Source organism: Peromyscus californicus, unplaced genomic scaffold (genome assembly GCF_007827085.1).
Source record: "Peromyscus californicus insignis strain IS unplaced genomic scaffold, ASM782708v3 Scaffold_12__1_contigs__length_115047231, whole genome shotgun sequence".
Classification (NCBI taxonomy): Eukaryota; Metazoa; Chordata; class Mammalia; order Rodentia; family Cricetidae; genus Peromyscus; species Peromyscus californicus.
Genome location: NW_026294413.1, coordinates 39,688,091 through 39,715,405, shown reverse-complemented (window position 1 = coordinate 39,715,405; position 27,315 = coordinate 39,688,091). Strand labels below are relative to the sequence as shown.

Sequence of the window (27,315 nt, the reverse complement as noted above, 5' to 3'; positions counted from 1 at the left end):
GCCACTGCCTGGTGTACAGATGTATCCTTCTGGAGTTTATTAATCAAAGGTCTGAATCCTGTAGCAACACCTGTGTGCCAGTGAAGCTGGGTCAGGATGTTTTCATAATTCCCTGGCGAGGAGTAGAAAGATATTGAGCTTTCGTGCTACATAGACTGTAATGTTTTGTATTTTACAAACCTCATCACTGCTGCAGTTTACCTTTTTAGCTAGACTCTCTTCTGTTATAGTAAGCGAAGGCTTCAGTCATCCAAGGACTGAAATATTTGGAGTCTTCCACTTCCTGGAAAAGAAAAGGAATAAATAAATAAATGAAGGAGAACATGCTACCAACTGGTGATATCAAGTAGATGGATAAACTTCATGAATAATTATCAAAAAGGAAAGACACTGTCATATGTAGTATATACATTGTCACCTCTAATGTAGCATTTTGAGCAGAGCTCATTGGCTTTGACATGCTACCAAAACCAGGATTCCATAGAAATCCAGCCAGGGTAAAAGTGAGACTAACTATAAGTTCATGGAAGAAAACAGAACATAAGGAGAAAGTGGAGGAATTATCAGGAGAGAGCAGGGGGGAGAAAAGGAAGAAGGAATTTTTTCTAAAGGTAACCTGAGTGTTCATTAGAAATTTTTAGAAAGTACTTTAGTTACTTAAGAGGGAATCAAATTTTTATTATCTAACAATAATCAATCTTTTCCTCAAGAAGTAAAGCTTTTTTGAATAAACTCATTTTGAGTTAGGACGTTGTGGTGAATTTTAGACCCATGGACCCTGGGACGTCAACAACGCAAAGTTTCTCAGGTGTCTGACTCCTCTCACTTCCGTTACATATTGGGTGTTTACTCCCAGATAAAATCTACTGTAACAGAGGCGAGCACCCTGCTAGAAAAGCCATCGCAGTCACTGGGCATTCTATGTAACCCAGACTCTGTTGCACTTTACTTTTTAATAGAACAATAGATAATGGAGCAGAAAATGCAAATTCTCATTAAAACTACAGTGTTGAAGCATAGCAAGGTTCTTTACCTATTTAGATTTAGGATCTTTTTTGAAATCTAGGCCTATCAATGTCCAACTCCCTCAAGATGAAGTTCAAGTCTATTCCTATAGGAAAGCAATGTGTAAATTCTGTAACTGCTAAGTTAATGCTGATATAAAAGTTGTTGCTGGTAAGAGGAATACAAGCTGATAATTTGTGTTTTGTCCATAACCACTACATTGGCTTTCCAATCAGTTTCATTTAACTTTCAATAGACAATATTTAGACAATAGCCAATATACAACAAATAGAAATACAGATCATCTTGGTTGTCAAAAACAGAAAGAAAAAAAACATTTGTAAATGTTTATTTTTAGGTAGTCAAATTATGCTGCTTTTATGTTTTCAAAGGACTTGAAATTCCATATAAATGTACCATATTTTAGATATGACATTTAAAGAAAATGATTGAATACAGAAACATACGTAAGAAAGGATTTTTAAAAACAGAAAATGGTAGTTATTTTTGGTGGGAATACAGGTTTATACATATTGCAAACAACAGTTTAAAGAAAATAACTATACTAATTTGAAATGTCTTTTAGTTAATATTTTACAGTCTCTCTGAAGCTATATCCTGTAAAAATATATATATATATATATATATATATATATATGTATGTATATGACAGTGTTAACAGTTAATGAAGCATATTTTTATCATTGACACCAGATAAAGATGTTAATGATTTTCTTTTTTGAGCAAGACTCAAGATTTTACACATCTTGGATATTGACAATAGAAATGATAAATTAATTATGCATTGAAAAATCACAATGAATAGTAAAGCCATTTCCCCTCTCTCTAAATCATGGAGAAGCTCCTGAAGTATTTGTCTGTTAAAAGGAGAGAGTCAAACATGAACACGAGCAGCAAGAATATGAACTCCTGTTCTTATAGCCACTTCACTGGCACTCAGCAAACTGATGGTTGCCCACTTGGTTTGTTTTAAGTTATTTTGGATTTTTTAAGTAGGCTTGAGAAAATTGGGAAACTATCAGTTCAGATGTGGTCATTTGCTTTTCCTAATGCAAATGCATAGAGACAATCTATGCATTGCTGTACCTGCTTACATTTTTTATGCCTCTCTCTTCACTGAATTGCACTGCCCAGTAAGGGAAGAGCTCATGAATTCAGGCTAAGTTTCAACTATTTCTTGTCCATGATTATAGGAAATATCCCCTACTTACTGATAAAATTAATGATTTTTATACAGTTAACAATGTAAGAGAGGTTGAAATGAAAATTTTCACATGATTGTTTCACGCTAGTAACTTAAAATGAGTTTTTCTTCTCACTGATATATGCTGTTATTTAAAAGTTATGTTAATATGTTTTACATCTGATGGTATAATGCACATATAAAACAATGTGTTAATTTTGTACAAAAAAGCAAAATATGCTAAATATTAAGAAGGTAACTGATTACATATGCAGCGTGAATAGCTGGTTCTCCAGACACACTTTCTGCTAGTTCAACCTTATTGTCACGTTTCTACCAAGAGTTAACTGTAACGCGCTGTTTCTAGATCATACCCCCTGGATAAGAATGGATCTATTTACATCATTTATGTAGAATATATGAGTAAGAATATGATTGCCTTTATGCCAAAGTCAGTTCTTCTTGAAAAAAAAATGGTGGGATACAAATATTAAAATGCAGTACAAGGCTTTAACATCTTGCAGCTCCAAGCAAAAATGACTATGTTGAGGGTTACAAAGAAAGTTGGGATAGGGTCAAAAGAATCCACAGAACATGAACACCTATTCTGGTGACAGTATGTTACATAAATCTAAACTGACTCTGTTGTCAGATAGGCCAGAATTCTCATTTTTGTTTTCATTATTTTTTTTTCAAATATGTTAAGACTTATTTCAGCATCCTAGCTGTTCTTCAGTGGCTACTGTAGGAGACCATGCCACATGGTGGGGTACAGACGCCTTTGGAGCTGTGACAAGGTAGTAGAATGTTTGGGTGTGTGATATTGGGCAAAGATATTTTATCAAGTATATTTTTTTCTAAATTTGTCATGCTTCATATTGTCCTAAATAAAAACATTCTGTACTGACTGAATTGGCTGCCTGTGCTCGCGCGCACACACACAAACACACACACACACACACACACACACACACACACACACACACACACACACACCTATGAAGAGGCGGTTTAGAAGGAACTAGAGTATGTAAATTGTTTTGTTATTAACTGAAGATTTATTCTGATTTTAAATACCATTCCTGGAAAATATTCTGGGGATAAAACTGTCCTTTTGATCATATGAGGAAAGTGATGCCAAGCAGTCTATCATAGTATTTTAAGCTTAAGGAAAATCGGAGTTCAAATACTTTTCCTCAGAAGTTTACAGAATCATATTGCTTTTCTTTCATCTTCCTGGAAAACCGATATTATGAACTTTTGACAGCTTCCTGTGTTTGTGTTACTGAAAAACACGCAAAAAAAGCACATTACGGTTATCGTAATTTCAATTACATATTTTGATTCCCATATAGCAAAGTGAATTTACCTATTACACAGAAATGCACTCAGAATGCCCCTACATGCTCTCTCCTACTCTGAGGTGGCTTTATTAAAGCCATAGAGATATGGAAATCAGGAGGAATGATGTTACATACATAGACAAAGCAGGGTTTTGGAGCTTAAAACTCAAATGAGCAGGCAAGTATTCACGAGGAAAAAAGAAAAAGAACTTTAGCGTCCCATAGACCATCAGAATAACACATCAGTGAACTATTACAGGTATAAAGTTAAAAGAAAAAAAGTAGCTAATTATACTAGCCTTGACATCTCTCCCCCCAAATCAGATTCAGTTACATGTAAACAGAGCTCCATCCTGACAACTGTTTAGCTCCAGGCAAAGATCTGAAGTATTAGAGATAATGGCAGAATTATTAGATTAGCTGTTGCTAGGATCTTTGGTGGCCTAGATAATTACTAGCTGTGGTAAATCTGAATGACTTCCGTCTCTGTTACTGTTATGTGTGTGCATTCCCTTGAAGGCATTGATGTTGTGTCAAAGAGACATTTGGAAGTTTATGTAAACTTCCATTATGTTCCATTGATTTGTGTTTTTAAAGTTTGTGCATATAAAACAATCCATACCTCTATTTTCTCTTATCTAAATTAGGGGTGGGGGAGGTGAAAGAATATAATAACTTCTTGCATTTAAGAGCCTATTCTCTTATATTTTTGGTTGTGAGCCTAGCCTTTAACGGCTGAGCCATCTCTCCAGCCCTAATTGTTGTGCTAGAAACCTCATCCAACTACTGAGGGATCTGGATGCAGAGATCCATGACTAGGCCCTGGGTGGATCTCTGGGAGTCCAATTAACGAGAATGAGGAGGGTTTATATGAGCGAGAATTGTTGAGACCAAGGTTGGATAAAGCACAGGGACAAATAGCCAAATGAATGGAAACACATGAACTATGAACCAATGGCTGAGGGGTCCACACTGGATCAGGCCCTCCGAATGGGTGAGACAGTTGATTGGCTTGATCTGTTTGGGAGGCATCCAGGCAGTGGGACCAGATCTTGTGCTCATTGCATGAGTTGGCTGTTTGAAACCTGGGGCCTATGCAGGATTGTTTGGCTCGGCCTGGGAGGAGGGGACTAGACCTACCTGGACTGAGTCTACCAGGTTGACCTCAGTCTGTGGGGAAGGCTTTGCCCTGGAGGAGAGGGGAATGGGGGGGGGGGCGTTGGGGGGAAGGTGAGGGGGACGGGAGGGGGGAGAACAAGGGAATCCGTGACCGATATGTAGAACTGAATTGTATTGCAAAATAAATTAAAATAAATTAAAAAAAAAAAAAGAGCCTATTCTCTCAGCTCTTTCTGTAATTTTGATTATTGATTTGACTTTCTCTGATTATTCATTGTGTGTCATAGAAATTCTTTCCCCATTTGCACGTTGTATTTTCCTTTTCATTTCAAGTGTTTAATTTCAGTCTCCTTGCATAGTTAATGTTTTCATTCTGATTCTAATGCCTTTTTCTCAATTTTAATATGTACTGGGCTTTAGTTTCTTATCTGTTGATTAGATTCTTTAAGTCATGTTTTTATTGCTATATTTTATAATTTTTCAGTTTATCTTAACATATAGGATTAGCCTAATATTTTATATTGTCCTTTCTACCATTTCATTGATTTTGTTTATGTGGGTTGTCCTTGTTACTCATAAAATCAATGAAGTTTTACTTTCTCATGTTTTCTATGTACTAAGATGAAAACATTAGTCAATGCACTTGTAATTCTTTTCAATTTTAAGAAGTTAATATTTCACTTTGTTATCCATAATATTGAGATTATTAGTCTCAAATGCAACTTGTTTTCTAAATGACATTTGCATAGCAAGGTTGTTAGTAAACTTTATCTTTTTTGCCTTATCATATTTGACAAGTCACCATGTATTACAGTCACCATAGAAAAGTTGTGTACCTTTCAATAGTAATCCTAAACTTCTGAAATGGGTTAGACAAAACCTTATGTCCTCAACTTGTTCTAGATGACGGCACCCAAGTGAAACAATAGGGAACATTTGGTTGTGGTGTGTAGAGAAGATAAGCTTCAGGAGAATAAGTTTTGTTTTGTCACGAACTGACCTGAACTTCAATATCTTTATCTGAAAAATGGACATTCTATTATATGACACAAAAGTCGCCCCTCCTTGATAAACCACAAGCAATCTCACCTTCCATTTGAGATTCAAATGAACAGAAGCTTCAAGGGAAGGGACTTGGATATCTATATGTGTTTTAAGAGACTGGAAAAGCTAGATTGTAGAAATTAATATTTCCTCTCTTTTGTTTGGAGTTATCTCAATACTAACCAAGTATGTGTGGAAAAATATATAAAATAAATCCATGACTTCCGATATCACTCTCTGCGTGGGAAATCCATTGTGTTCATGGAAACTTGAAGTAGGTAGACTAGAACAGCTCAGTGCAAACAGTTCTGAAGATAGGAGTTGATCAAAAAAGTCCAATGAAAAAGTAAATAAGTTGTCCTTTTTTGATTTACCATTTTATTAAGTTTTAATAAATGATATGTGGATGGTGAGTATTAAGTTAAGCCAAAATACACCTTCATTATTCTCCTTCAGAACTGAGGTCTGGTGGAATATATTTTTTAAATCCAAATATAGCCTACTGAAAAAAGTTGTTGGAAAGACAACATGTGGTATCATCTTTTATACTTTACCAAATTTCACTTTCATAGTATGATTCTGTTTTTTTCCTTCTTACTTTATGTTCCATGTATTATAGAGGGAGAGTGGAACAATCATCTTTTAGTAGAAACTAACATACATTCTAGACTGCTTTAACGTCTAAAGTTTGGGTGGACTTTGTCACATAAATTTCCCTTCACTGTATTTTTCAGATTTGCTTTCCTTTCAAAAGTTTTGACAATTAAGAGAAATCAATTCATTCTTTCTTATAATAATTTTGCAAAAGAAAATGTGCAAGCAATGTATTTCTGTTAACAGTCTCCTATCAGAAAGTCAGGAGGACTGGAGAGAAGACTCAATTGTTAAAAGAATTTGCTGCTCTTGAAGAGGACCCAGCTCAATTCCTAGCACTTATAACCTGTAACTTCATTTCTTGGGGAAATTGATGACCTTTTTGGGATTCCAAATACACCAGGCATCTGCATGGTGTACAACCATACATACAGGTGAACATTCATACATATAAAATTTAAGAAAGAAAATAGAAAATCATGATGACAGATTATCAATGACATTCCATATCCAAGTCCATTCATTACAGATATGAAACAGAGACAATGAATGTCACATATATGTTCCCATTTCCTTTAGTTATAAATGAACCACCACCCAAAAACTATATGTATTGAACATTGTATGCTTACATTAAATGAGCAGTATAATACTAAGCATTTTAAAGTAATAAAAACTAATGCTAGAGTCTCAAAACAAATGACATCACAAATGCCCTACAGTCAGCTAGAGTTTGTCTGAATTACACTGCACTTGCATTGACATGCCAAACTTGCTGTAGCATGGTAACTTAATACTAGATTTTACTAAATTCTGACCTGAGGGCTTTGCATAGATGGGTGCACTTTGTCTTTAAAACAAGCAAATGAGAATGAATTCCCCATTTTATAGATAAGAAAATGAAGCAATATAGAGCTTTAGGGATTTCATCATGTACATATTCCATCAAGTAAAGTTTTGAACCTAGTTAAATTCAACTTGCTTTTCTCTAGTGCTGCTGCTCAATTTTATTTATTCAGAATTTTAAAATCTAAGTCCCATGGTTGAACATTTGAGCTGAAACACAGAAGGTGGCTAAGGTCTTAAGAGTTCCCTTTACATACTGTGAGAAGTCAGTGGCATTAAATGCACTTGCATGTGAGAGTACAAGTATCTTTGACCTTCAGGTGACACATGTACACAAAATAGAAAGCCCTATGTAGTCCAAATATGAATGACCCATATGCATTGAGTGTGCATGACCATGGACAAGATATATAAATGATCCATGTGTACTAAATATAAATGACCCATCTGCTTCAAATTTAAATAACTTACACGAACCAAATATAAAGACTCATTTGTACCAAATATAAGTGACACATCTGCATTAAATACAAATGAAGCACATGAACTCATAAAAGGATGTTCTTTTGCTCTATGTGTCCTTTTCAAAACCCAAACACTTGGTGCTGGCAGCCAGTTCACAATGTGGGAAGAAGGCAGGACTACTGGAAATGGCTCACGTAGAGATACTACAGGCTTCACATGTTACTGGCCCTTTTGCCTCTTTCCTTACAGAAGTGTGTATGAGAACATGTGCATGGATATATGTGTGTTCTGCCACATCTCCAGTTTTCTAGCGCTACTTACTTTTACAACAGTTTCATAAACAGAAGAGTCAACCCACTTTTGAAATTCTTGCCCTTCTGAAAGACACATATTTATTGGCCAAGAAGTTATTCTGAAAGTTCAAAAAAGGTGGATTATTTCTTTGATATTTAAGGTATAATTTAACAGTGTGTTTTTAGGCCCAGCATTGTAGTAACTATGTGTTGGTTGACTGTAAATAAGGTTTTAATGAAGGATAATGTCTTTGGTTTGAGTGGATACAAGAGTCCTAAGGTCAGGCTAATAAAACCCAGATGATGGTTCCTAATTGTGAAAGAAAAGAAAATTAAGTTTAGGGTACAGATAAAGAGTGTTAAGTAGAGAAATAAGAAGGGGGAAAGAAATGAATTTTAAAGTTGATAAAAGTGTTTCACATACCTTCAGAGAGTCACATGCATGTCTGAGAAGTGAGAGTCTGTAGATGTAACCAACCATCTTATTAAATAAGAAACACAGAGCCGATTCAGAGAAGAAAGCCAAGAGGTCAGAACTAAGAGCCTTACCCTTCCTGTTTCAGCCAAGAGAGCTCTCCGAAAAGGAGCTACTTCCTGTGTGTTTGTCTTTATAGCCTTTCTGTTCTGCCTTCTCATTGGTTGTAAACCCAAACACATGACTGCCCTCGTCACTGTCAGGTCTTCTATGGTTGGTATTGAGATTAAAGGCGTGTGTCTCCAATGCTGGTTGTATCTTTTTACACACAGAGATCTACCTAGCTCTGTCTACCAAGTGCTGGGATTAAAGACGTGTGCCACCACCGCCATGCTCTTGCTATGGCTCTAATAGCTCTGAGCCCCAGGCAACTTTATTTATTAACATACAATTAAAATCACATTTCAGTACAAATAAAATACCACCACAAGAGTCTAGTAGTTTTCAACCTGATCTTCTATTGTATTTTATTCTTCTCTGTTGTTAGGACTTAATTATCTTGAGATTGTTAGTATTGTAATTTACTGCCTGAATTTATCATGCTTTTTAAGAAAAAATTTGTTTTTTTTTGTTTATGCTTTTGTTTTTTGAGACAGGGTTTCTCTGTGTAATATACCCTGTATGTCCAGGAACTCATTTTGTAGTCTAGGCTGCCCTTAAACTAACAAAGATCCCATTGCCTCTGCTTCTCAGTGATGGAATTAAAGGCATGCACCAACATGCTTTACTATGCTTTTGTTAACTAATCTATAAGCTTATTTAAAATTCACATTTTACATAGTAAAATATTTTTATTATGTAATAAGATACACTAAAATTACAAAAAGTGAAATAATGAACAATCTCCAAAGTGAATAAGAAAACAATCCTTCTGTAATTGTGGAATACCTATAAAAATCTGTATGCTTGACTATATAGTTAAGCACTGTTTGCTTTCTGTCTTATGAATGCTGATGTATCTCTTTTCCATTTACAGCTATTGCTATTGTTGTAATGTTAAAGAAATTCACATAGAGAACTTCAGATAAGATTTGTTTCTGACCTTGTTGGATATATTTATACCCATAGATACCTGTTCTATGACTTCAAGACTAAATGAATGAGAATTTAGTTATATACATTCCTAGTCTCTGAAATTTTATGAAAACACAGTGTGAACTTACCAATATAACATTTTGTTTTAACATAAAAGTGAAAGGATTTCAGTCATTCTACTGATTTTTGTAGCCATTGTCAAGAATAATAATTATTGCATGGCTTTTATGTCTTCCTGACTTTCTAGAAAACATTACAGATAATGAAAGCTGATCACTAAAGCAGCCTAGTGGGCAAGAAAAATTCTGTAGAAAATCAAAAACTTATCAAACAATTTCCCTTTGATTTTGGTTACTATAATGCAAAATGATTTTTTTAAATCTGACTTTCTATTATATTTCTGGGTCATTACAGTGACTAACAGACAAATATTAATATTAATATTAATCGCTACTCTCGAATGTGAAACCTGGCTCCAGTGACTCAATCCATATTAACAAACTACTGAAATGAAGATGTGGACTGATTCCTCAGAAAACATTATTTGAAATGAAGTTGAAGCGATAACTTACTATACTATACTATAATGGGCTTTGAGTTGTTACATAAGGAAACTGGTATCACATGGTAAAATTTTCTACTGTGAGCAGTATCACTAAATAGAAAGTCACATTTTATTGCATCCATGTATTAAATACTATTGTTGGGACAGTAGAGATTGACCAGCAGTTAATAGAGCTTACTGCTTTTACAGAGGAGCAGGGTTCAATTCCTAGCAACCAAATGGTACCTCAGAACTGCCTGTAACTACAATATCAGAAGTTTCAGGGATATCCTATTCTGGCCTCTGCAGGCTCCTGTATCCTAGTGGTGCACACAAACTTACCTAAGCATATACACATACACTTAAAATAATAAATGAATAAAATAAACATTTTAAAACAGTTGTTACATTTAAAACACCATTGGTTCAAATCACTTTGATGATGAGTATTATACAACTTGATAGACTGATGATTCTGACTCTGTTTTTGCACTTACTAGGGCAGGTGAACACTATCTAAATTACTTATAAAATAATATGATTTAATCTAGTTTACAACAGACTGGAAAAAATTTACTAAATTTTTAAACTTGAAATGTATTCCTTGACAATCTCATATGTATATGTAATGTATTCTGGTTGCAGCCATCCACATCCTTTCTTATCTGCCCTATACACATTCAGCATCACCATCCTTACAAATCCATCTCCGGCTCTCATGTAATACTGTTTTGTTTAAAAACTTTCATTCTTGGCATCTCATCTTCCTTTCCACAGCATCTATTCAAATACAGTATACTTGAGAAAAATCTATAGTAATATATTTAGAAATAAAATCAAAAAGAAATAGTCTAGGTAATAAATTAGCTTATCCAATATTATTGGATCATTTTAAGGAAACAGCATTTTCCATTAAAAAAAAAAAAGGCAGACCCACATAAGAACTCACTGAAACTGTGACAGAACTCACAAGACCTCATGCCAGACAAAACCTCAGCATGGAAAAGGAGAAGTTGGCACAAAGAAGTATACCTTGCCAAGGAGGTATTTGCAATTCATAGCTGCTTTGAGAGGGAAAATCACCTTTGTCAATGGAATGACACTGTGTATATACTACAGGCTAGAAGCAGTATACAAAATAGATTCCACGATTGTTTAGTGGCTTTTGTCCTTTTGTTTTTGTTTTTTTGTTTTTTTTTTTTTTTTTGGTTTTTCGAGACAGGGTTTCTCTGTGTAGCTTTGCGCCTCTCCTGGAACTCACTTGGTAGCCCAGGCTGGCCTCGAACTCACAGAGATCCGCCTGGCTCTGCCTCCCGAGTGCTGGGATTAAAGGCGTGCGCCACCACCGCCCGGCTGTTTTTGTTTTTTAAGAGAGAACAAGATCATGAATTTGGGTGGATGGAGGGCAGACTCTGGGAGGAGATGAGGGATAGAAAGAATAGTACAAAAATATACTGTAGAAATCCGCAGAGGATAAGTACTCCACAGTTGTTGCTGTTGCTATTGATCATAAAAATACTCACACATAGATGTGAAAATGCCTTCAGTTACAAATTTTGTTTAATAATAAAGGACAAGAAAACACTTTAAGTAAAGTTGCCCCTTCTTGTGGAACTATCAATGTGCTGTAATGTCCATAAAATTCAAACCCATTAGCAGATGAAAAGAAAAGCCTCAGCCATTTTAGAAAACAGGAAAAGCAGCTAAGTGTAGACATTTTGAGAAACAATTCTACATTGCCTCCTTGCCTTTTGCTGGGGTTTCACCTCCTCAGTATATCCTGAAATCAACAATAGCTGTGAATATTAACTTAATTCACCTGACCAACGGTGCATCCATGCTAAGCAGCATTGTGTTACCTGTTACCAAGGATTTCCCCTATTATCAGCTGGCTGACAGGGAGCTGAGAGTCCTCATGAGAGCATCAGACCCTGCATTGTTATCTGAAAGACATTGAAAATATATAAAAAGTATTTTCTACTGGATTCATGCTAGTTTTTCCATTCTCATAAGGTCAAAGAATCCTAAGTCGAATGATCATAAGTTTAAGATTATGATTATCTGTAATTCAAGGAGCTTTTAGATTTCAGAAAAAAAGTTAATTCTCTGGATGCTCTGTCAAGTCTTGTAGTCAGTGGTACCAATTGTCAGCAGCATGTATTCTTAACTCTTCCACCAAAGGATTTAGGTCTCATTGTATCGAAAACAACATCAGGCTGGAGAGATGGCTCAGTGGCAAAGTCGACTAGACTGCTACTCACAACTCCAGGGAGGCTACCTAGAAAATAGGACCCCAAGAAAGACACAGGGATCGCCCAATGACAGAGAAATCGATGAGATCTACATGAACAACATGGACGTGAGTGGGGTAATGAAGGGCAAGGGTCGAGGGAAAGAGAGTTTAGGGGAGTGTGAGATCCCAGTTGGATCAAGAACAGAGAGGGAGAACAAGGAATAAGAGACCATGATAAACGAAGACCACATGAGAATAGGCAAAAGCAAAGTGTTAGAAAGGTCCCCAGAAGTCCACAAAGATACCTCCATAATAGACTACTGGCAATGGTCGAGAGAAAGCCCGAACTGACCTATTCTCGTGATAGGATGGCCAAACACCCTAATTGTCGCGCTAGAAACCTCATCCAATGACTGAGGGAACTGGATGCAGAAATCCATGGCCAGGCCCCAGGTGGAGCTCCAGGAGTCCAATTGGCGAGAAAGAGGAGGGTTTATATGAGCGAGAATTGTTGAGACCAAGGTTGGAAAAAGCACACGGATAAATAGCCAAACTAATGGAAACACATGAACTATGAACCAATAGCTGAGGAGCTCCCAACTGGATCAGGCCCTCTGGATAAGTGAGACAGCTGATTAGCTTAATCTGTTTGGGAGGCATCCAGGCACTGGGACCTGGACCTGTCCTCAGTGCATGAGTTGGCTGTTTGAAACCTGGGGCATATACAGGGACACATGGCTCAGCCTGGGATAAGGGGACTGGAACTGCCTGGACTGAATCTACCGGGTTGAACTCAATCCTCAGGGGAGTCTTTGCCCTGGAGGAGATGGGAATGTGGGGTGGGCTGGGGTGAAGGCAGGGGGTGGGGGTACAGGGGGAGAACAAGGGAATCCGTGGCTGATATGTAAAATTAAATTGAATTACAAAAAAAGAAAAAGAAAACAACATCAACGACAACAACAAAAACAACTTACTTTAACTTGTCATGTTTTAACTTCAAAGTGGCTAATTTTTCATTTATACCTAATTGTCCCATCCCCTTTTCCATAGATACTTTTTTCTCTTTGTTTTTTTTAATGACTTGATGCTTCTTTTTGAATAGGCAGTGTTAGTTTGCAAGGGCTTCTGTAGTAAGTTACTGGAGACTGCGTAGCTTTAAACAACAGTTGTTGAGATCTCACAGGTACAGAGACTACACATACAAAGTTAAGGATCTAGTTGGGCCATGCTCTTGCAGGCAGTCATCCTTGTTTTTTCCTAGGTTCTGGTGGTTATCAGTAGTACCAAATCCTCTTCTAATGGCTACCACCAGGGTCCCACTGAGATCTCCCTGCCTATCTTTATGTCCCTGCTTTGTCTTCATATAGCAATCCTTGTATTAGTCCTACTGTAATCCAGTATGACTTCATCATGGGAATTTCATGCTCAAAGACCCTATTTATAAATAAGTTCCTATGTGCTAGTACTAGATGGGAATAAAATTTGAGGTCTTAGTTTCTACTCACTGTACAGCCATAAACTTACTGAATTTTCCTAATTAAAGTTGGTCTATATTTTAGACAGCTCTACCCATATTATTGTAAAACTATACAGTAGTTTGGCTATATCTAAAATACATTAGATATTGACTGGTGAACCATTAGTTTGAAAAGCAGGTTTATTTATTGGTTGATAGGATTAAAAATATAAGAAAAGTGAGTCATATGCAGAAATGACACTATACCTGCTAACAATTAATATCAATGAATACCACCGGACATACACATTTTTTTCTATGTTTGTGATAAGAACTGATGTTCTTTCAGAATTTTAAAGTGACCACTGTAATGAGGATACCTTGAGACAGTTTGTATGATGCAGATTCTGCGTTTCATTTTCTGTGATATTACATTTACACATGTCATGAGGCAGACCTTTTCAGGTGTTCCATCTGCTGTTGGAGTTGTGCTTTAAGAGTGGGAGAAAAATACACAAATTATAAAGGAAGCTGGCAGAAGGTAGAGAAGGAAAAATAAGTGTAGGGCAATAGTGAAAAAATATTTTAGCTCTTAATACTCAACCTACTTTACCTCCAAGTCCGCATATTCTCATTCCAGGGGAAGGGGAGCACAAGATGTGGAATTTGTCATGAAGCTAAGAAAACGAGATTGTTAAAATAAAAGGGAAAGTTACCTTTGCTCATCAGTAATCATTTATTTTTACTTTTTTGTTTGTTGGTTGGTTTCTGGCAGGACTTTTAGGCAGCAATTGATTCCACATATTCATTGCACATTTCAGTAATACAAAGGCAAAATGAAATATTCTTTCTTTTTTTCTTTATTTTAGGAAGTAGACCAATTGTACATGCCCATGATATACCTAAGTCAGAGGCTCATAAAATGAAAAGCAAAAATATCAAAAGGAAAAATGTGTTGTATTTTTCTAAATTTATATTGTTACTCTTTTCACGTTTAACTAAAAATTACACACAAAATGTATACATATGCAATTTTAAAATAAGTATTTTATAGTATTAGGATGTATATTTTGGATGAAAGAGATACTCATTGCAATATATAAATGTACCTTAGAAGGTATACATAATTTTTTTATATATTTCAGAATATATTAATAGATAATATATCATTAGATAATATATTAATGGATAATCATTACCAAAGTAAATCCATTCGTAAATATTAATTGATCCCTACAAAGCTAATTTATGCATAATGTATTGTTTGGACTTTAGACAACCTACATGGTATAACTAATAGTAAAATGCAGTGAACATTTTGAACAAGCCTTGATCTGTGGGTTTGTTAGAAAATAGTTTTGGACTTTAATTTTGGTTATTTGCTGGTTTACATCTTCGATTTACTCAGGTAGAGAAGCCTATTTAGCTGAATACATGAACGTATCATCATACTGATAAGGGTTCCACTGACAGAGAGTCTGGCAGTTACTCTGTACTGTTTCCACCTCAGTTAAATGGAAATCTCCTTTAGAGTAATTTTTGTGGGAAAAGCTCATCTTATGTAACAGGAATTGTCAGTGACCATAGCGTTTTGGAATTGATTGTTCTCTGGAATTTCATTTAAAAAAATCAAATTGATAAAGAAGGATTCGTGATTCAGTTGGCCCTTTTTGTCCCACTTGGTCTTTCTATTTGTTAACTAAAAATATTTTATTTTTCAAGCATTCCCGACTTTGCTTTCCTTTGCTATCCTCACCCTACACACCATCACTACTAGACTTCAGTCTGTTGACCCGCTTCCTCCAGGTGAGCAATTTCTTCATCTGCTAGCTTTCTTCTCTGTGGTCCGAATTTTACTTGTTAGATGATGGCATTCCTCTGACTGTGCATTTGCCATGCAGAAATATAGATCTTAGTTCTTTAAAGGAAAAATAGTAGTGATTTACTGCTACTTCTGCATCGGCCCTACTAGAATTTCGGGAAGTGAGAATACAAATAATGCGTGAGATCAGGGTTTCTGTTGCTTATTATACTTCAGTGAGTTTAGTGGGTCATTGACAATCATTTCATATGTAAAATCTATCAGTTGTACCAATTTAACATTGTAGACAGTATAGGTTTTGCCAAGTGAAAAAAATGACGCACTGCAGTGGCCTGTACAGGGAAGAGAGACTTGACTTTTCCATACGTTGTGGGTGTAGGGCAATGTACTTCACAGCCACAGTCCGAAGAACTCTGTTTTGCCAGGGAACCTAGGTCCCCAAAATTCTTGTGTCTTTTTGGACAACCAGTTGCTGGTCATCTTAGATAAGACTTCTTTTATGGGAACTTATTAGAGGCTTTTTATGCACTACTTTAAAAAATCTTTACACATCATTCTAATGTGAATTCCTAGAGGCAAGGCAGAAACCAATTCATATGAATTTGAATAGCTGATGGAGCACAACATCACAACACTCTGAAGTGGAGGCAATTTGTCAATATATTCTAATCTCTAAGCATGCTCTGGATGTGATATAGATAATCTGAGCAGAATGAGATTTGTCGTAGCTGGTCCAGCTGAGTGGAAAGCAGGAAGGAGAATTGGGAGAAGTCTTAGTTAAACATATTATATATATATATATATATATTTCTATGTCTGGATTTGTATAGCCTCAGTACTCAATCACATTTGAATGTATTAAAGAGACTTGATTGCTCTCTGAGTAGTTTAATCTCTGCATATGGAAAGGCCTAGTCACTGGAGAAAATGGTCATGTCAGGCTGTTGCTGTGTTGAAAAAAATATATATAAAGGTATATTCTGGCAATGTATAAATCACTGTTAGTTTATTTGTGTTGCTTGACTTATGCCAGTAATAGAGAAAAGATTGCCTTATTTCCTGTATGGAAATGAATGGAAACTGGAGATAAGACATAAAGAAAATAAAGCCTTAAATGGATAACATTTGGTGTGAAAAATTATTCCTGTCTCTGATTTGGAGATTTTTAAGTTAAAGTTGAAAACTCAGGTTTGTGTTCATACCTACACATAGAGACATAGTCTATATAAAATCTTCATTTTTCCCTTAAATAATTTATCATAAATAATTCCCTTAAAGAATTGATTCATTTTAACCGGTAGAAAAGGAAAGTTTTATTTTGTAGTTTAGCACAAATTAATTTTAAGGGTAACGTATATGCCAAAAAATATTCTTAGGTTTCAGAATGCAAATTTTCATACCTTGTTCCCTATGTTTCTATGTACATTTTTCTCTTGATCTGACATCCACTTTGTGCTCAAGTGCATACCATATGTATTATCAGGTACATAGTCACATATTCAAAGACATACGTATAGTTTGCATGATCATTGATGAATTTGAATTTCTGAGCTGACTGTGAGCTGTGACCGAGCACCAAGAAGCCCAACACTGTAGTTAGGCAGAAAAGCTTTACTTCCATATCCACTGGGTAGTGCTAGCCTTTTGCCTTAAGGAAAGATCCTTTCCATTCATTTCCATGTGGTATAGGAATTTTATCATGTTTACAGAAAGTGCACATATATGCCTGTGTGCCTTACATTTAGTATTTTTTGGTGATAATTATGTGGCAAATTTAAACTTATCATTTCAAATATTTGCAGTTTGTTGTTGAAAATATCAAGATCATCAGCATAGCGAAGCTTGAAAAATCATTCATTATCATATATTATGTAATAAAGCTTCAATTTAGAAATCAATTGTGGATATTTACTGAATTTAACACATTCCTAACATCTATGTGTTTATTTGTGTCTCTTATAACAAAACTACCATACATGATATAACCATTACCTAACACTATAAAATAATTAGAATAGAAGCACTTTATAAATAAAAATATCTACTATCGTATAAATAAATCATTCATGTAGGTCCAATTGTCCATTTGTATTCAAGAGTTTTAGAGTTATATACTCAGATAGCCAGGTAAAATAAATTCTGAATAGTATCTGAATTGAAAATGCACGTATTTTATTGTCATTACTAACTTACAAATTAGAATCACTATTCAGAAAGTATTTACAGTCCTAGATGTCTGAAGTAACCTAGAGATGATTAAAGTATGCGGGTGGATATGTATAAGTTTTATCAGAAGTGATCCCATTTTATTAGAGATTGAGAAATGGTTTTCTACAGAGCATATCAGGTGCTCCTATGGATACCAAGCAGGAAGTCTCTCACTCTTTCTGTTGTATATGCAATAAGGAAACAAGTCATGTATATAAAAACCAATTAAAGCAAATAATACATCATTTTTATAAGGTGTATGTAAATATAATTAATTTTTAATAATAAAATCTGCTTATTTAGTAAATAAAGAAAAATGGGCAGGAAGTTTCTATCTACCAACTACAGCTAGCCTAATATTATTTTCCAGTTTTCAGTAATTCTGCAAATACCTAGATTTGTGTCTTTCATGCTCATATACATTTTTATAAATTCAATAAATGAACACTAAATAGTTTACTAGAAAACTACCAAATACAATAGTTAAAATTGTATTCCATTTTGAGTTGAGCCTAGGGATTTTATTTGGGACAATTATAGGGTAAGGAATATACATACCTGAGGCTCACAAAGTAAGGCATGGATGAATTTTAGGTGAGAATAGACTACTATACAAATTTATGTTATTTTCTCCTTTGAGCAGAAATTTTGTGATTCTATCTCTGTGCTCAGTAGTTTTCCATATTCTGACTTTTGTAATGTTATTTCTAAAATAATTTTAGGCTTTAGTTGAGAGATTGCTGCAGTTTTATGACATTGCAAGGAGATTTGCTTAAGGCTGCAGGCAGTTCGCTTGTTACTTCCCAGTCCGCTGCCCTTTGTAATATACTGAATAGATATCTTTCTACTAGAGGATGGAGACAGGGAAGGAGGGAGGGAGAGAGATTAACAACATTAACATGCAGGCATTTCTTTTCTTGTGCCTAAAGCTTTATGTCAGCCTGATTATGGAGCACTTTCAACACTGAGTAGTTAAAATGACTTGCCCTTTTGGTGAGTACCAGGGAAATAATACAACAACAACAACAATAACAACAACAAAACCAGATCACTCTTTCTTAAGATGGAGCATACAGCTTTAGAGGGGAAAAAATTCAAGTCCAACATGCCTAAATTAGCAAAGAACATCTTAATGAATTCTCCCTGTGAGGTCAATATGAATTTGTTTTTTAAAATTAGATTTAGATTACAAGGCTGAAACCTAAATATGTTCTCATGTCGTTTTGAATTTGTTTTCCTGGTACTACTGCTCAGGGGAAATATGTTTCCCTTTAATCATCTCTTCTTTGTTCTGGATGTGGTTGATTATCAATTAAATCAGAAGTGCTCTCTAAGATAAGGACGAGTTTAAAAACCCATTGCAGATAACTTCTCATGTGTGGGCTGCATTACACACGGAAGTGTCAGGAGCGTTGGACCCTTGGTTGGTTGCACAGCGCCCCAGCCTACTGGGCCACATATCTTTGCTCTCTGAGTTTCCTGACCTTTCCTTTTCGGCCTCTTCATCTCTTCAGTGTGTCTTAATGATTACAGAATATTAAATCTGTTACTAGAAAAAAGGCTTGTCCTTGCCAGTAAAATCCATTACAAGAAACATTTCAGTATATTTACTCTAGAACATGGAAATTGAATCTATTGATTTTGCTTAAATTTTCGTGCTTGGAATGACCCAACCGTGCATGATAAAAACATTTGCTTCCAATAAAATTACAGCATGCTTACAGGTACTAACAACAGATGATTTCAGGAAAATATTCCAAGAGGACAGGAAAGTTTTCTATAGCTCCTTTTTTTTTAACAATTCTTTCATTTTTAATATTTTTGATTTTAGTGTTAGTGGTGATGATGTCAGCTGACTAGTGATAGGTGAATTGTTTTAGTGAAATTAAGTTGAAATTGTTGAGATTCAAACTTCCAATATCTCACTCTGAATTAACTTTTAGATACTATCTAACACTCTATTAGAAAAATTTCCTTTAAGACAATGCAATTTAGTGAAAGTACATGTTTCTTATGATTTATGTATGTTGTGAGAGTGAACATGCACTTGAAAACACACCCATGGCCAGGCAGTAGTGGTACATACCTTTAATCCCAGCACTGGGGAGTCAGAGGCAGGTGGATCTCTGTGACTTTGAGGCCAGCCTGGGCTACAGAGTGACTTCCAGGAAGGGCTCCAAAGCTACACAGAGAAACTCTGTCTCAAAAAAAACAAAAACAAAAACAAAAAACCAAACCAAACCAAACCAATCAACCAACCAAACAAAAACAAAAACAAAAAACACAAAAAGAGAAAACACACCCATGGAGGATGCTTCATTTTGCTTTTTATCCTTAGTAGAGATGAATTATTATTATTATAGGAACTGTTTCATATATATGTATACACACACACACACACACACACACACACACACACACGCATACACACACACACACACACACACACACACACACTTTGAAAATACTGATGTGATGTAAGTAGGGCACCTATCTGCTCATTTGGAATTTTATCCATCTCATTCAGCAACTGAAACCTTACCTGTCTCTGTCTCTTTTAGGATGCCATTGAAAGATAATCTAAGCAATTAAAATCTTTCTTAAAAATCCATCCTTTACAACAGCTATCATCTTTTGAAAGATGTTGATTGGTCCATAAGTAATAAGCAGAAGATTAGCTACCTATGACTTAACTCTTTTTCTAAGGAAGCTAAGAGTGACATTGAATCTGTTGACTTGTTTCTAGAAATTGAAAACAAAGACATGCTAGAAATGAGCTGAACAACAGGATTTAAATTGGTAAATAGATGTACTTCCCCAAAGAAATCAGATAGCAGGCATGAGAGAGAGAGAGACACTAATAAGACTATCTTGCTTGCTGCTTACAGAATTTGGCTTAATGGGCATGTTTTTATTGACCTTCCTTACAGGATTACCACTTTGCTAGGAAGATGACTTGAATCTTAAATGTATTCATCCATGTCATCAGAAATGGTGCCATTATCAGAGATAGGGTTAGCTTACAGAGGCAATAAAGGCCTAAGGAAAGCATCCTCCGGGAAGACAAAGAATAGTAGCATATTTACATAGTCTCTGGTCTGAAGTTCACACAATTATTTAAGTTGCTAGAATTTAAATTTGTCCTTGTAAACTAAACAGCTTTTGCTAACTATTGCATACCAGAGCTTAGGTTTCACACCGAATGTAAATTAGTTTCTTCTGGAAACATCTTAACTCTTTCAAGACCCAACAATTACGAAGACATTAATTTATGTGTAGATGGCAGCTTTTTGATAGAGTCTGAAATACAAAGGCAGCTAAGTTCAAACAAAGGAGAAGCTGGCCCAATTTACACAACACTGCCACAGAAGACAGAAGAATAAAAGGACAGTAAGAGAAACCTGTGTATGATGAAGTGTAGGCCTCCCAGATACTCAGTAATTCCATAATTTAAAAGGATTATTTAAATATAGGTTTTGATTTCAATAGCAGTCTCACTGGTTATTATTTTTTTTTCATAGGGAAAGTATTCAGACCTATGAATTTGAGTGAATAATATTGCCAGACAAAATTTCTTTTTTTATCATTTAAAATTGGTATCTTTAGAACTTGGGATTTTTCTACAGACATGGTATTTAACAAATGGATCTGATTTTACCCTAAGCATTGCATCTATCATAGGCACAGAGAGCTACTGTGTAAAACTTGTAGCTTCTGGATCAGTCTGCAAACTGACACTACAAGCACTGAAACAAATGTTTTAAATTATGTAAAGTAATTGTTCCTATTGCAGATCACTAATTGACTTTGGAAACTTTTAAATTTAGCATTCCTTCCTACCACAGTCTCTTGTTCTCCTTTGGAAATATGTATTGAATTGTATTCTTTCACAGTATGGTGAACTGAAAAGTATGTATACTATTGTCTTCCTCAAGGGTCATAATTGTTTCTTCCTTCCTTCCTTCCTTCCTTCCTTCCTTCCTTCCTTCCTTCCTTCCTTCCTTCCTTCCTTCTTTCCTTCTTTCCTTCCTTCCTTCCTTCCTTCCTTCCTTCCTTCCTTCCTTCCTTCCTTCCTCTCTCCCTCCCTCCCTCCCTTCCTCTCTCCCTCTCTCTCTCTCTCTCTCTCTCTCTCTCTCTCTCTCTCTCTCTTTCTTTCTTTCTTTCTTTCTTTCTTTCTTTCTCTCTTTCTTTCTTTTTACTTAGAATCATCATCCTTTTTCTTTTCTTTTTTTAAGAAAATGTTTTCATTCATTTTACACACCAATCAAAGATCCCCGTTTTCGCTCCTCCCACCCCCCAGCCTCCCTACCGGCAACCCACCCCCCACTCCCTCCCACAAGAAGGCAAGGCCTCCCATGGGGATGCAAATCCAGTAGACATAATTGTTTCTTAAGGCAAACGGATTAACCAAAATAAATATTTGGGCACAAGGATGGACCATGCAGATTATTGGGAAAGTCATTACATTTTCATTATCTGAAACTGAAATGCTTATTTTGGAGAAATTTTTTAGAGGCTTCATGCAATTGTTTATTCCTATTGATTTCAATTATCTGCATTATTGGATAGAGTTTGGAGATTCATACTGTTGCCTTATTTGAGATTATTCTTCCTCTTAAAGATACTTTATTTTCTAAAAGGTTTTACTTCTTTATATATGTAATCACATATATGAAAGCTGTTTGGTGATGATGGAATATTAGAGAAAGATAGAGGTTGGAATAGGAATAGGAAACATCTATCTGATGCATGATTGCAATCTATATTGGAGCTATACTGAAAAATGAAAAAAAAAGTTATTTGAACCTAAAGACTTTAAGATTGTCTTTAAAATAGGAGAGGTTGCATAGTAAAATGGAATCTGAATAGCAAATATTTGGGAACAGAATGACTATGCCTGAGAACAGTTCTGGAAACGGTTCTGTTAAAGATAGAAAGATTTGAGATGCAAGCCTTTTGAAAACCATGCTGATTGGGATAATATTGTTCTTAGTGCATCTAAGTATTGTAGGGTCATAAATGGTGTGCATTATCTTCCCCATTAAAGGGTCAGATAATTCAAAAATCTTACAAGACATGTAGTCAACTGCTCAACCACCTTTGTGCTGCCTGCCTGCTGACCTGAGTCTATAATCTCATTCAGAACTTTTCTATTCTATTTCCAGGTGCTAGCTAATTTTACTACCATGGTTATTTAATTTTATTTTTTATTATTGTTTGGTGATGCAGCATACATTCTTAAACTGATAAAGCTAATCTCTCATAGTTCCTTGAAATGTACATTTCTATGTGGTTATTGTTTCTGTTTCCACTTCTTTACCTGGAACACATTCTTCTAAAATTCCTTATCAGTGCTATTCATCCTTTGAATTGAAGATCAAATAGCATCTTTTGTATAAATTCCTTCATGATATTATTATCTACACCATTCTCCAGATTTCTGTACCTTGGCATTACTATGAGACAGTTCAAAATGTAATTGTTCATGAATCATTTCCTTTACGTGTAATTCAAATCTACTGCTTACTTTTTTGAAATTTAAGCTCCTTGGGGATGAGTTAAAATGTCACAAACTTGTGAATATAAAAGTGGTTCATTTGCCATAAACCACTACCTGTTATAACACCTAGACATAAAGTAGTTGCTTAATACATTGATACATAATGAATCATCAAGCACAATCTTTAAAGAAATTGAAGGATCATGCAGAGCTTATGAACCCACAGAATCTCTATATTGGAACACTGGGATTACACTGTTTTGCTTTTGGTGGTTCTGCAACAGTCCTTTTCTCAAAGCATATGCAAACCCATATCTGTGTACTATACTAAGTCTGAGAGCCAGTTCTCCTAAGGGTGCCTGTTAGGAAAGAGATGGCTCCATTTAGCTGTGCCTTCACATCCAAGCATCTGCTGGTACCCCAGGTGATAGACGGGCTCACATAACAGGACTAAGGGAGGAGGGCAACTAAATTTTAAATGATAATCTCAGAGAAGTGTGCCGTGGGACACACTTATATTTCTGCCATAAATTTCCACAGTGTGGTTTAGAATCTCATTGTTTTATATACCGAGTACTTCGATATCAAATTTCCTTATATTGTTTTGTACTTGTTCCGTAACATAAATTTCATTTCAATTTATCTCAGCTTTTCTTCATCTCTAGTCACTTGCTATGCATTATCTATCTATCTATCTATCTAACTATCTTTCTATATATATATATATATATATATATATATATATATTCTAAAAAAGCCACTTTGATAGGCATTTTATTATGTCCAAGAGGTCACAGGCACTTAAAACCATCCCTGAAGGTGAGCAGGTGCATTAAATAGTGAGGGCTACCGCTCCAAGCAGCTCCAAATACCCAGCTGTGATTGGATTCACTTGAATAATATAGGCCAGTGGTTTCTGGTGTCTGAATGCATCCGTGGCAATACATTTAGAAGCATTGTGCAATGCAGGTGCACGCTTGAGGATTGGTGCTTCAGTGCTGCCACGGTTTGACTATTTGATGGTATTATAATAACCTCCTCTTCAAAATGTGCTCTCTGCCTATCTAAAGCAGATAGAATGGCATCTCACAACTAAAATAAAGTCTGCAAGCTGAGTTGGCTGTGCATTCAGCTAAAGTACGAGTGCTTCTTTCACTGTATTTTTGTCGTGTGAATTATGTATCTAAATTCTTATCATTTATGGATAATTATTAGAAAATAATTACACTTATTGTTTCTAATAGTAAGGATTTCTCCCCTCACACCCATTAAATCACTGCAGTGTGAACAAGTACCTCCTGTAATGAGTAGATTGTAATATGATGTTTTATTTATTTCATCAAAACTAAAATGCAAGTTAACACCTTACCTCCACCTATAAACAATATAGCCCCTTGTGCTCAAATGAGAAATACAAGAAATACAAAGCAGTGGATGAAAGATTGTCTAGCTAATTAAGTGATTGGTTTTCCCACATCACAATGTTCCATCCCCGTTCTCCTCTTCTCTTGCATAAAACACATGCCACGTTTATTAAAAGGTGGTTAAAATAAAGCAAGTAAGTTGCATGAGTACTTGTTAAGAAAAACCAAGCCGGGCGGTGGTGGCGCACGCCTTTAATCCCAGCACTCGGGAGGCAGAGCCAGGCGGATCTCTGTGAGTTCGAGGCCAGCCTGGTCTCCAAAGCGAGTTCCAGGAAAGGCGCAAAGCTACACAGAGAAACCCTGTCTCGAAAAACCAAAAAAAAAAAAAGAAAAACCATACATCTAATACAGCTACATTATCATAATTTTGTATACTAAAAGGGAAAAGAACAAGTCTTTGAGGCAGCATATCTTTACTTAACATTCTTCAGGATAATATTGAAAGTGAAATCTGTATTCCATTCATAGGCAGGAAGAGTGAAACAAGGTTTATTTTTATCAAATATTCTAATAAATGGGGTCACATAAGTTGTAACTGGAATTAATTTGTATGCGTCTAAATTGTTAAGATCCTAGTTGTTTGTAATGACTCACATCATCACCACAGACTCTAGGGATTTACAGAATGGCAAAGGAAAGCGAATTAATAATAATATAGCCAAAAAAGGGAAAAAAACACTGTTTATGTTAGAGAAGTGTCATTTCACAGGATGTTACAAGTCATGCCAACTTAGTGAAAGAAAGCCAGCTTTATTAGGTTTATTCAACTGTGTTCTAACAAGATTCCCAAGTTGGCAGTGATACTTTTTTTTCTGAAATGTAAGAATATATTTGAAGAAATTGCAATGTGTTTTGTTCATAGAGAAGCATGTACACCCTGATATGTGCATTTATCCATATGCACTAAAGAGAGAAAAGAGAAACAGCAGGCTGATGTATGAAGCTCTATGCCCTGATCTGCATTCAAAGGCCTTGTTTTGTCAATATTTGCAGGTAGATGAGAATCTGAGATGGATAGTGTGTTTAGATTCTGTAGAATTAGTTTAAAGAGAACCATGCCAGCTAGAAATATAGATTAATGCCTAGTCCACTTTCCAGACAGCTAATAGATGTTATGGAAGCTTACATTGGTCAAATAAGGTAAATTAGAAATATAAAATGAGAATAAAAATGGACTTCCATTTATAGAGTGATCTACGTGGAAACAACTCTAATTTAAAATGTTCTAAGAAACACTACCAACAACTGCTGTAATAGAAGAGCACTGTGTCTATTTAAAGCTGTTTACAAAACAGAAATAAAAGCATCTCAGTAGTCACAAAACACAGAAGCATTCTAAATACCAATCCCCACAGACATAGCACTGTGAAACTTCCTCACTGACACTCTGATTTATAGACAGGTTTTCAAACATCTGCATCACAGATATTACTACATCATTATATATACATATATATGTGTATTTTTAAGTAGATCAGAGTGGGATACTGTATGCATATGCTAACTCTGATGCTAGAAACTCTCTGTGTGTGTTTTTTCAGATATAAGAACATGTAAACTTTGGAGGTAGCAAGTAAATCTGAAACCAAGAGCAGGGAATTTTTTGATGTCCTCTACTACTTCCCTAAATGGTAACAAGTTAATTGCTAAGTATTTTTTCTTAGGTGTGCTGTCTAGCGCTTAGAAGACAAGGGGATAAGTTTAAACCTATGATTCATGATAAGTTTCCGACTGAGAGCAAGACAGAAAAGAATAATAAAATAGTTTCACTATGAATTAAGATTTTTTTTGGCTGATTATTCAATAGGTTTCCTCTATAGTAGACAACACACACACACACACACACACACACACACACACACACACACACACACACACACACATACACACTCATAGCATAACAGAGAATCATCTGAGTTTTGCAAAATACTTACATTTGACAAAAATTCACTTTTCTTTGCTAACCCTTGCTGGCTCCAATGTCTTGACTTTTAGTTTTACTGTTCATTGTAGTTGCCAAGATCTTTCACTGAGCATTGGAATGGCTAAGTATGTCTAATGATGTAGTGACATTCCAAGATTAAATTCTGAGTGTAAAAGGTAAATCCTGTCCTTTTCACTAAAGATGATAAAAGTACAATTATTTAAGTGTATTGTGTTTAATTATGAAAATATAAAGTTAAATATAATTAAGTTATTGATCTACTCACTGATTTCACACTCTTAACCATAGAACAAAGGTGACAATTAAAATGTACTGTATTGGTTTTTCTTTACTTTTCTATCTATCTATCTATCTATCTATCTATCTATCTATCTATCTATCTACCTACCTACCTACCTACCTACCTACCTATCTATCTATCTATCTATCTATCTATCTATCTATCTATCTATCTATCTACCTATCTATCTATCTTTGTTTCTTTCTTTGTTTTTTGTTTCTTTCACTTTTCTTTTTTTTCAGTCAAGCTCTTACTATGTGGCCCAGACTAAAATACTGAACTGGCTGTCCTCCTACCTCAGCTTCCCGAGTGGTGGTTATATGGCATACATACACACATACATACATACATTTGGAGGATATGTAGTCCAGAGTCCCAGTCCAGACTTCCCTGAAATTCAGAACTTTCCTACCTCACTATACCAAGTCATAAAGTTACAGGCATCTACCACCACATTTAGCTGAAAATGAATCTTAACAC

At 35.4% G+C, this 27,315-nt stretch overlaps 1 protein-coding gene across 5 annotated transcripts in view; it reads left to right on the top strand.

The window, feature by feature from the left end:
- Window positions 1-27,315, top strand: part of Pcdh17 (protocadherin 17) — a 94,530-nt gene that overhangs the window by 59,348 nt on the left and 7,867 nt on the right. For 4 of the 5 annotated variants that reach the window (XM_052732628.1, XM_052732627.1, XM_052732625.1 and 1 more), the window contains exon 4: window positions 15,379-15,462. The exons of the other annotated variant lie outside the window; for it this stretch is intronic. In XM_052732628.1, coding sequence (XP_052588588.1) covers window positions 15,379-15,462 — 84 coding nt within the window. The remainder of the gene's footprint in view (window positions 1-15,378; window positions 15,463-27,315) is intronic. 5 annotated transcript variants of the gene reach the window in all.